The 12,158-nt window shown below is 37.3% G+C and overlaps 1 protein-coding gene across 1 annotated transcript; it reads left to right on the top strand.

The window, feature by feature from the left end:
* The first annotated feature begins 4,345 nt into the window (after positions 1-4,345).
* LOC122088014 (protein PNS1-like) lies at positions 4,346-7,771 on the top strand. The gene is made up of 5 exons (XM_042657153.1): positions 4,346-4,613; positions 4,716-5,027; positions 5,137-6,045; positions 6,878-7,111; positions 7,201-7,771. Exons 1-5 carry the CDS (start codon positions 4,593-4,595, stop codon positions 7,381-7,383), a joined length of 1,659 nt encoding a protein of 552 aa, XP_042513087.1. The 5' UTR covers positions 4,346-4,592; the 3' UTR covers positions 7,384-7,771.
* The last annotated feature ends 4,387 nt before the right edge of the window (positions 7,772-12,158 follow it).

A 12,158-nucleotide genomic window follows, 5' to 3' on the forward strand; every position in this document is an offset into this window, starting at 1 on the left:
TCATGCTATTCTGAAAAAGCCCAACCCAATTAGGGTTAATTAGGACCAAGCTTGCAAAGTTAGACTCAATCAAGATCAATTAGGAACCAGTTGGGTTGGATTTAGCCCAGTAGAGATGTCAGAATCTATCAAGGCTAAATCGACAAAGCCCAACCCAATTAAAGTCAATTAGGGCAAGGTCAGGTTCAATCATTGACCCTGAGAGAGTCATTTGACCTAGCAAAGCATAATTTAAATATGGTCAGTCAGGGCCAACCATGCAAAGTGCGACCCAATTAGGGTTAATGAAGTCATATTTGGTTGGGTTGAGCCTTGTAGGTTTTTATCTAGCCATTGACATTCCAGCCTAATTTCGGCTAAACTAGGTTAGGGTTGAATTAAGGGGACCTAGGATTGAATTGGGGTTTAAAGAAATTCCGACCTAGCCTCGTTGTACCTCTAAACTCAATAATAACCATAAAAGCAAGGATTAGTATAGATTAACTTATACATCTTTGATTTTCCTCTCTTTTTTTTTTTTTTTTTTTACAGTTTTTAATTTAAATTTTTTGTACACCTAGCTACATCCTTCAAGAGGCAATTTCATTTATTTGATATTATTTTACTGACTAAAAGAAGAGAAAGAAATCAACAAATGAAGGTAAAATAATATTCATGACTGATTCTTCAATTCGGTTGATTCTAGTATGATTCCTAAAACATAAGCTAGATAGCATGTATTATTTCTTAAGGATCTTTGGTTTTTCTGGTCGAATCTTAAAGGATCTTATTAAAAGTGAAGTTTATATGAGATGCTCATAAGTAGGGCTTGGATTAATCATGGATGGTTTCTGTCTTTGGTGGTAGTTGTTCTCTTGTGTAGGTGCAAAGTAGGCGTAAAATCGCCTTCTCACATGATTTTTTTTACCCTTCTTCCTTTTGCCTATATATATATATATATATTATTTATTATTATTATTTTTTTGGGTAGTAGACCATTATATCCGATGTGGATTACTGGATTATACCATTTCCCACATAACCATAAATAACGTGGAAGATTCTCAACACTTGGTGGGGGCTGGGGACCGGCTACCTAGGACCCCTTCCCTATTCATTAATAACCTGAAAGTGAGATTGTCCACTGATATATAAGGCATGAAGATTGGCTGGGCCCAAGTTGACGTGGCTCCAAGTCATGTGCATGTGCATTGCATCTAATCCATCTCTCTTCCTCGAACACTGAATATAGAAAGCTAAAGCATAAATGGGACCCACATGTTCCATTGTTCTTGCCTGTCTAGGCCCTAATTTATCACATGCCCACCGTCTCAATGAATGGGAATGTTGATTCTTTAATCAATGGGATTGGTAGACTAGTAGTGAAAATACCTTCAACCCAAATGTGGTTTGTCATGGTATTTGTCATGATATCGTTAGCCTTCGAACATAATACCATTGTTAATATTGTATTAATGAAATGATATGGATTAGGTAAGACACCTAAAATAAAAATCCAGTTTTTTTAAAAAAAAATTATAATAAACTAGTCTAATAGGGGCCAAATCATGTATTGATATCATATTGATTTATTGTGCATTAAAATCATGATCCAAATTCCAAACACATGAGTAACTATCTTAAGGATAGTCATTAATCAACTCTTTTCAAATGCATTGGTGCTTGGTTTGAACCAATTTATTTGCTTTATAAATTATGGACCCCTGTTGATTCCCCCATAGCTCAGTTCTTACCCCTGTGTGGGTTATCTGGACCATTAAACCTAAAAGAAAAAAATATATATATATGGACATGGGAAATGACGACCCAAGGGGGAAATTAGTATATGTGGAGCGTACCAAAATGTTGGGACCAGAAACCTAAAAAGACGTGATGGAGACCTAGAAAGTTGAATCATGAAATCATTGTACGTACCGTGAATATATCCCCACAGTCACACTTGTAAAATTTGTCTACACAGGAAATAAGATAGGAATCAAATTGGCATTACTACATACCAAGGATTTAAAATCCAAATTTGAATCTGAATCCGAATAGTACAGAACTGGTCCAAAATTTCCCAAACCATTTTTTTTTTAAGTGTGCATATGAGAGAGTGAGAGAGAGACAGATGTGAATAATTTACCAAAAACAGTATACGTATGAGAGACAACAGATGTGTTAGGTTCTCATATCAATCTTATGGGAGCTCTACATTGATATAGTATTGGATTCTCTCACCTCGTAAGTCATTTTGTAGGATTGAATTCTTCTAAAATAGTATGAGAATATGAGAGAGAGAGAGAGAGAGAGAGAGGAGTTTCTATTGTGTTTCTTTGCAATTGGGTTCACAAGTCTAAAATGCGAAGGGCTCCAAACCTAGGGGAGGAGTTTATACAGACTCTCTGCAGTTGAGTTACAAAGTCCCAAGGCGAAGGACTCCAGGGTCTCCAGACCGGGGGAGAGGAGCAGTTTTTCTATTATGTTTCTTAGCAATTGGGCAGGGAAAAAGGTTTGAGTCTCTAAGGAGCTTCTGTTGTGTTTCTTTGCAATTGGGTTCACAAGTCCAAAAGGCAAAGGACTCCAGAATGTCCAGATCCAGAGGGAGTTTCTATTGTGTTTCTTTCCAATTGGGATATATATGGACCAAAGACTCATATCATTAGCACCAATCCCGGCTACAAGAAAATAAGAGTTAAGGAGACATCAAAGCCTCTATAGTCTTCACTGAGAAAAATAAAAAAGGCAAAGGTCATAATTAATAGCCTGATGTTCCAGGTTAAAGAGTGACCCTTCAGGGTTGCACGCAATCAGGTTGAGCATGATTTAAGTGTACGTTATCGGATTGAGTATTAGTCACCTTGAAAATTGATATCATATCAATATGGATTTGAATATATCATCTCAGATCAGACAGAATTTTGCCCTTGGTCTCTACATTCCACCGATATGGGAACAACTAGGTAGTAGGTTTGGCCTATGTCGATACCAATCTTTGTTTAATACCTTAAACCATGAGTGATGAGGTTGAGACCCATGTAGTGATCCATAAATTCCATATAGGTTTGCCGTTAGCTGTTTAGTGAAGTTGGTTGGCACAAAGTGTTGTAGAGCAGTAGTACCTCATGAAGAAATTTTTTTTTTTTTTTTTTTGGTAACAGAAGAAAATTCTGTAGAACTGGAATTTTGTCAAAATGGAATTAATCAAATGGTAAAAAAGTAAAAAAAAAAAAAAAACACTTAAAATTTTATGTAAAATGAAAACTTGAGAGCATAAATGATTTGACTTTAAATCTGAGATGATTAATTTTAACAAAATTTTTTTATCTATGAAGTTTAAATTATCATCTCACCGTTTTTACAGATGCAAAACTTAGTGATGGTCAAACGAACCTTTTAGTCTTACCCATCCAAAAGGAAATTTACGAAGAAAATTTTATGCTAAAAGAGCACTTGCACATAGAGGATCTGATAAGGCCAAGACTAAGTTTTAAATCCATCAAATGATTTTCCTTTACCCACACCTACCAAAAAGAAACAAAAAGTAAGAACTTATGGGTCAGGATAGTCTTCTTTTCATCATATGATGAGAAATTCAGTCCCTCTTTTAAACAAAGGGATTTAGTATATATAGCATCAACTGCCATCAATGATCAATATGATATCGATATAGATTGAATTGTTTTTTGTCCAAATCAAACGGAAAAAAAAAAAAGAGTCATTTTTACTGATATCATCTATCTATATCAGTATCATATTGATACCAATCATGGATTCACAATCAATGCCAATATGAATAAGTAAATTCGATATCAATAACTAAAGTCGTGATTTGAAGACCTAAAGGGCAGACACTTTTTTTATTCAAAGATGAAGAAGCAAATAGGCCAGTAAAGAAAATGGAAGTGAGCATTAGAGCAATTTTGACCATCTTCGTATGCTTAGACAATAAACACTCAATTTAGTGCATTGATTAACATCTTTCGAAGTACTTTGATGTGTAAACCGTGAAAACCAAAGTCCCTCGTTCAAAATCATGGAAATTTTTAGCGAGGGCTCCTTCTCCGGAAAGTTCGAGGTTTCCTTCTTTGGGAGTATATGTACCCGTGTCAGCAACTCAACTCAGCTCACAAGGGAGTCAAAGATGGAGGGGTCAAGTCCGAGTCAGCCTACCAACGGTCAACTTGGAGTTAGGTACGTTGGAAAATTGATTCAAATTATTCTCTCCTTAAATTATTTGGTGTCAACTGTCACATGTTTCAGTGTTTCCAGTAACTTCACTTAGCATTATTAATCCCCCATTTGTTAATTAATACTTAATTAATTCCAACATAAAACCCCCCCAACGATAGTCAGTTCTTGTTCTTTAGAAGCAGTGCCTTACACGCCCTGCCATTAAAGGTGATAAAGTTGTGGTAAATCAGTCTTTCTTATGGATGTGGATGGGAAACCCTCACAGTACGATCCTCAAAAAGGCTTAAGCTGCCAAAAAAGAGAGAGCTTGGGGTTAAAATCTTAAGCATTTAGCTATTTACTTGAGCAGCACCACCAGATACGACCGCCGGCACCATTCCCATCATCTCTTTCCAGTTTCCACAGGTTTCTCAGCAGAGATGGGTGCAGTTGATGACGTTGTAAGAACAGCTGAAACAATCCATTAATTCTCTTTTTTATATGTCTCTGTTTTTCTTTTCAGGGTTTTTGACTTTGCTGAGATCCTTCTGAAAATTTGTTAGGTGATGGAGGGAGAAAGCGAAAAAGTTACAGTGAGAGAAGAAGAAGATGAGAAGGTGGAGGAAGAGAAAGAGAATGGAGATGTGAAGGAACCCAGTAAAGAACATATGGGTTTACAGGAAAACGTGGTTCCAGATTCATCTCGGTCTGAATTTACAGTCTCCAAGCTGCGAACTTTGAACCCGACAAACCCTCTTAGAGTTATCATTCAAGGAGTTCGATCTGCTCGTGTTCAAACTCGTCCCCCTTCACAACCACATCCTCATCCTCCTCCTCCTCCTCCTCCTTCGGAGCCCCCTCTTTCAACTCCACGGGTAAGTGAAATAGATTGCAAGATAGCTTGATTTTTCTTCTCGTATTACAAGTTATTGACTTTAATTGTTTTTTTTCTGGGTTTTTGTGTGTTATTTCAATTGTAAACAGCAATCGTTGTCTAATCTGAATTCAAGGGCTTACACCAATCGAATATTTCTGGTTCTGTTTCTACTCCACATGGTAGCTGCAGTTGGGTTACTCTGTTTTCTTGGATTCAAGGCAGTTCAGGGGCTCTTCGAAAGAGGAAAAACTGACAGACACGAGAAGAGGATGTTCAAGTACTGGTTTCCCCAAGCTGAAGGCGCAACTGTTCTAGGCATCATTCTTGCCTTCTTGTGGCAAAAGGCAGTCAGACACTGGCCCCATTTCATGGTTAATTTCATACTCTGGGGCACCTTCGCCACTTCCATGGCTGCAGGAATTCTCCTCCTCTGCTTCCAGAAGCGTTCCACGGACGGGGTCGGTGTGGTCTTTCTGTTATTCGCGGTCGGTAATGGCCTTTATGCGTGCTGGGTCACACCGAGAACCAAGTTCTGTGCAACAGTTATCACCAAATCGCTCGAACCAGCCGCGAAATTCCCCGATCTCAGTCGGCCCACTTACTGGATGCTTGGGATGTGTTTCATGTGGATATCAATTTGGGTTTTTGCAGTGGTTGGAGCCCTTAATTTCTACGTTCCCCCTTTGGTTATAATCCTTCTGGTCTTGAGCTTGGCTTGGATAGCAGAAGTGATGAGAAATGTAGCTAATTTAACTGTGAGTCGGGTTATCGCCCTTTACTATCTCAGAGGAATGCAATCCAACACCCAATTCTGCTTCCAGAGAGCCATGTCAAGGAACCTTGGAAGTGCTTGTCTGGGTTCGTTCTTTGTGCCTGCGATCGAAGCTATGAGAATCGTGGCTCGAGGTCTCAATTTGCTTGAAGGTGAAGATGAATTCATGTTCTCTTGCGCTCATTGTTGCCTCAGAGTCATGGAGACCATTTTCAGATACGGCAATGGCTGGGCCTTTGTTCAGGTATCCTTAACTGTTGATGTTGACGACTTAACCCATAACCATCGCAAAGTCTTTTTCCTTTCGAACCATTAAATTGCGATTTTACCTTTCAGATGGTCTCTATGATGTTCTTTATTGACATTAACTACAAACTATAAATGTTAGGTATTAGGACCTCTAAGTTGGGTTGGGGTTCAGGCGGTTTACCGGGTCTGACCAGACCAGACCAGAGAATCCATGAGATCCATATGTGCATATATATCTTCTCAGATCCACTAAGCTGGTGGCTATAAATTTTTCCATGTAGCAACATAGGCCAAGATACCAATCATCTTCATCTGAAAACATTGGTTCAACATAGTCTTATTCCAACTATAAAAGGTTGGTTGGCTATTAATTTTCATTCTCCACGTATTTTGTAAAAGTTGTTTAATCAATAAATAGGCTGACTTTCTCTACACCCATGGTGAAGAGGAATCTCTGCATCTAACCCTTGGGATTACGGTAGGAAAAATGTAATTTTGACCCTTTACAATAGGGGTGGGAGTAAAAAGATGACACGAAAATCCAATCACATAGTCACATCACTTTGAGTAGAGATTTCTATACTCTATGGGTGAAGGAAAACTTAGTCGTCGTCCAAATGGCTGTACCAAACCAATAAATGTAATTCTTCTATCAGTCCAAAGTGTATCTTTAATATAGAATTCACATTTACCATGTTAGTGAATCACTTACAAGTCACAACTGAAAATACCTTTTATTAGCCTGTTTTAATTGTTCTTTAAAATCTGATTAATGTGTTCAATGGTGAGATGGAAATGAAGAGTAGTTATGTGGTGTTGATGTGTAGATAGCTGCATATGGGAAGGGATTTGTGAGGGCATCAGAGGATACATGGGCACAATTTGTAAGAGAAGGAATGGCTGCCATAGTCGATTCCGATATAACCAGCGCGATATGCTTCTTGACCGGAGTTTGCAGTGGCTCCATCTGTGTCCTTGTCACTGCTTCATGGTCGTGGATGGTTTACAAGAGCTACACGGCCACTGTGTCACTCCTTGCATTCTTCATTGGATACCTCTTGGTAGGATTTGCAGTCTTACCCTAATTTTCCATAAGACATTTCTCTGCTCATGGGCTCTAAACCTTATATGTGTTTCTCTTAATGTACAGACTCGGATTGGAATGGCATTACCACATGCTTGTGTTAGCTGTTACTATGTGTGTTATGCAGAGAACCCAGTGAACAGGTTATTTGATAGAACAATTCCTGACCGGCTCGACATGATTAAATCCGGCAAAGCTTACACTGTACCGACCCCCCGGGTCCCTGTTCCCCGGCGATTCACAGTGTAGGGCCTAACAAGTTTGAAGCTTGAAGAATTCCAGGGTACAAAACTGTATGTGTTCATCAGCTTGAGGAATGGTTTTGAGCTAAAGAATGGAGAGTACAGCATTTTGGTCGGACCAATTTGCATCGGGCCAGAGCTTGAACCGGACCAGGCTGATTCAGGATGGATCCACAAAGGTGGGATGATGACATGATGATGTTGACTTTGACTATTCAGCCTTCGTTCTTTATTGTATTTATTTTAAAAGGAGAGGAAATGGAGAGAGAAGGAGGAGGTGGGTGGTCTGTTTAGCTTCCCATGTACATGTGTAATGTCCCATAGCTTTGGCATCCTTTTGGGATATTCGTTTTGTATTGTAACTTCTTTTTTGTTTAATGAAAATTTTGTATTATTACTTTTGGATTATATTAAGGGGAAAGAACTATATCAATCTGATGTTATCTACATTTAAATACAAATAGACATACGATCCTCCGATCATTCCATATATTGAAGATGTATTTGCACATTCTCCCACTGAACCTATGTGGTAGTGTTACACCAAATTAGTACATATTCTTTTTCTATTATTATTATTATTATGGGATCTAGAGGGATGATGTCAAATGAAGAGGAATCTGTATAGAAAATAATATCATCCACATGGATCATATATCAATGAGGGTTTCATATTTTTTTATATTGTGTTATTATTATTATTAATTTTTCTCTTAAACATCCTTTAAGAAAAAAAAAAATTTTCCACAACACCCAAGTATTATTTGCTTTCACATGGATTTTTTTAATATTTTTTTCTTCACGGACTCTGATCATTAGATTCTATTTAGATGATATCATTATTTATATTACTATTGGTGTGAAGTGTGATGTACAGTGTTAAAAACTTGGAATCAGAATCTGGGTCAATCTCTATTCGATTTGAATCCGGCTCAGATCCAAATCGGACAGGATCGGCTCAAAGAAAAAAAAGGAAAAAAAAAAAAAAAACCTCCTCTTCCCATAGTTTTATTTGATTTTTTTTTTCTCACACATGCACCTAATTTTAAATAAGATTTAGAATTTTAGAATTTAGGTACCAAAAAATACAGAGGAAGCACGAGCTTACATGCAAGCTAGGAGCCTAGGACTAGAAAGTGCATGATGAAAGCCCTTTTTTTTTTTTTTTTTTTCCCTTCCCGAAGTGGAGTTGGCTTTGTGGAAAGAGACGAAGACAAAACCTGTTTGGAAGTAAACAAACAAAGAAATAGATAAGATGATGACATGGATGCCAATACCATCCAATTGGTCATCCTTTTAATGTTACCATGTGTACCACTACTTCGCTTAATGTTACACCTGTATAATAATACCTTTCTCTTAATGCCAAATGGCTGATTAGTTTATAATATACGTATACATATATATAAAATGCCAAAAACTGGGGATAAAGAGATACGTATCAATCAGACTCTCTCCCTTCGGCCTTTTTTTATTAGAAAAACTGGTTAAATAGTCTGGCCGATCAACTTGTGGCCCACGTTTCTATTTTTCGTAGAACTCGTGGCCCACGTTTGTAGCCTTACATTTTCTGTCAAGGAATGGGCCCCATGAATGAAGTGTTATGATGGGGTGAGAAAGAAAAGGATCTTATCAGATCTAAAGGTATTGGGCTCGTCTCCAACCACTGATGCTCCAATGATCTGTCATTGAGGTCTCAGAACTTTGACACGTGGTACAATGGTCTTGAACAATCAACCTACTTGACCACTAATTGGGCATAATTAGCCATTCAACCTGATCCAGATAGAAAAAACCGAACATTTCTCTCCCTCTGTCCCTATCGATGACACTAAAGTCTTAAGAGGAAGGAGGAGGATTTGACAATGTATATGTGAAGGAATGTTAACCTATTTAACTAGTCCTGTTAGTTAATTAGCCTGTTTAAAGCATAATTACAACCTAATCAATTGAGCCCGATTATGCATAGTAACTGATCAATTGAAAAGAAATGTATTCATACCCTAACTTACAATACCTGATTACCTAAACGGATGAAAACAATGCAAAACTTTAAATTGGCGAGGATGGATAGAACCAAGCCAAGCTAAACAGTTGATGCCCCTATGAACAACTATGTTTCAAGCCCTCAAATTTGTAACCTAACAATTTCTAGTCATGGAAGGTCCCATGAAGTGTTATGATGTCCTTAAAGAAAATGACCTTATTGGGTGGTTTTATTGGTATTCCGAGTCACCCTTCAACTCTCCATCACTATCAGATCTAAAGTCATGTAAACATGCAATCAAAAGTTTCTCTTGGACCACAAACTTTGGTTTCATGAAACGGCTTAGTTTGGAAGGTTTAACTAGGGTTTAAGGATCCACCAATTTAGATAGGAATCGGCCGAGACTGATCCTGATTCCTCTCAAATTCACACATCATTTCTTACACTTGGATGAGAATCTAACCGATTCCCAATCAATTTCAATCGATTCAAAATAGAATCGGATCAAAATTGGTTGAACCCGATTGAGATACTGATTCTTGGTTTCAAAACCCTGGGTCTAACTCTTTCTTTCTGTTTTTTCAGTTCTCTATTTCAAAATTTATCGGACCAGAAATCTATCTACAATATTCCTCAACTATAAATTATTTGATTTGAGACTTGAAAATAAGTGGGCCTGTCAAATTATCAAAATGAAGAAAAAATGGATCCTAGAGTTTGGGCTGGGATCAGAAGAATTGGGCCAAGGGCCCGCCCAGCTAAACCCTAAAGTCTGTTTCAGATAAGAGATGTGACTCTTACCTGTCTTTTAGTGGATCCAAGGTCTGTTTCTGGGATTCCTTTAATTAATCATGATCAACAACTGCAAAGTATACAACCATATCCTATCACAATCCATAAGATATAATATGTGATACTAGTATAAGCAAAACTCTGAACTTTGTTTATTTTTGGAACAATTAATTTCAAGGGTATTTGTAGATAAACCCTCACCATTCATTTTCCAGACTCCTTAACCTATTGAGGGCAGCTGGCCACGGGCACTAATAGGGCCAATGACCACCTACTTCACACACACACACACACACACACACACACACATTTGCATACAACAAGTTTGATCCTACAATCTTCTCTTTTAACATTGATTCTTCAAATCGAAGCTGCCACCACTAGGCTAAGCTAATGTTCGTTCCTAACCATCTGTGTTAAATAACCCATTTGTATTTACAATTTTGGACCTTCCATCCCTGTCAATGCTTGAAGAGCCCATTTGTGTTAATATTTGAAGGGCAAGCTATAGGGGTCGGGAAACTTCACAAAATCAAGTAATCAAGTAGAAGTAAATTTAATTAATTAATTAAGGGTAAAATCAGGGTTTTTAACATTTTCACTGATCCTGGTCAAGTCTCTGGAATGATTAAATATGGACCATCATTAAAGTGAAGACGGGAATCTTCAAAAGGGTGAAATGGACTACTCGAGAAGTGCCCAATAATTTCAAAATTTTGGACCATGTGTGTGTAGAAAGTAGAAACCATAAAGACGGCCCTGTTTAGGGAAGCATGTATGGCCTTCTACGGAATGACACAGGTGGCTTATTTCAATGGAAAATATTCTATAGGAATTAGTCAATTTTTTTAAAATTCAAAAATAAGAAAAAAAATTGCAAAATTTTAGAAAATGATCTTGTATCAGTCTACAATTTTCAAATGACAATCACCCTAGACAATATTAGATGAAAATTTATAATTTTATTTTATTAATTTATAACATAGATGAAGAAAAAAAACGAAAAACCTAAAACAATGGAGAAATGAATGAAAATGATGAACAAAAAATCACACAATGCAAGGATTTATGTGGTTTGTACAAATTGTTTACATACATAGTGAGATGAGATCTGCTTCACTGCCAATAGTGAATAGCATTACAATTACTCGTACTCATGCCTCTCTCAGATTATAGAGGATAATCATCATTGCAAATTTATAAAGAAACCTACATAGGAACTCATTATCAAAAAATCCATAGAGTCCTAAAAAAAACTCCTTGGGGGCTATGGTCCCCGAACTCCCAACGATAGACCGCCAGTTAGTTGAAGCCTCAATAATAAATATAACACGCAAAGTGGACTGATTCCTCCAGACCACTGGGAATCAACTTATAAAATACAAGGATGGAATACAAGACATCATAATCCCCAACAACAACATCCCTATCTATGTTCATGTTATGCACTCTTTCATAATCTAGAATTTTCAAACGTCTATTTTACATGTGAGCAAGCGAACTTAGAATATACTTATTCATAAAAGTTTGAACTCATCGATCTTTCTATGAGAGTATGAGGTAGAAAATTTTGGATCACCTCCATAGTCTCATCAAGTGGGCCTATGTTGAAAAGTCATTTTGTTAATGAAACTGAACTTGTCCTAAGACCTACAAATTCAACAGACTCCATTGCTGTTGATGGTTGATTGGATTCATCTAACAGACTCCCTAATTGGAGATGTACGAATGGAATTATCTAGTTTTAAGTAAATAATATACAAAGAAAAAAAATTAATAATTTCCATCACCCAAAACATTTCGATTTTATTGTAGTAAAGGGAATACAAAATATCCTCTTTGAGCATCATCTAATATTCTTATCCATTCAAGGGAATGGATTTCTAGTCTGTCAAATGGAGTAATCAATTCATTGACTAAATCCGGATCCGAGCAGGTTTCCAGCATCTTTTGCAGCTAGAAATACAGCCTTGATTTTTCTTCTCCCCCCGCCCCCACCCCCC

This window comes from Macadamia integrifolia, chromosome 9, assembly GCF_013358625.1.
Source record: "Macadamia integrifolia cultivar HAES 741 chromosome 9, SCU_Mint_v3, whole genome shotgun sequence".
Classification (NCBI taxonomy): domain Eukaryota; kingdom Viridiplantae; phylum Streptophyta; class Magnoliopsida; order Proteales; family Proteaceae; genus Macadamia; species Macadamia integrifolia.

Coding starts and splice junctions, on each gene's coding strand:
- LOC122088014 (XM_042657153.1), top strand. CDS start 4,593: ATGGGTGCAGTTGATGACGTT. Junction 6,046..6,877: donor ATGGCTGGGCCTTTGTTCAG/GTATCCTTAACT, acceptor GTTGATGTGTAG/ATAGCTGCATATGGGAAGGG. Junction 7,112..7,200: donor TCTTCATTGGATACCTCTTG/GTAGGATTTGCA, acceptor CTTAATGTACAG/ACTCGGATTGGAATGGCATT.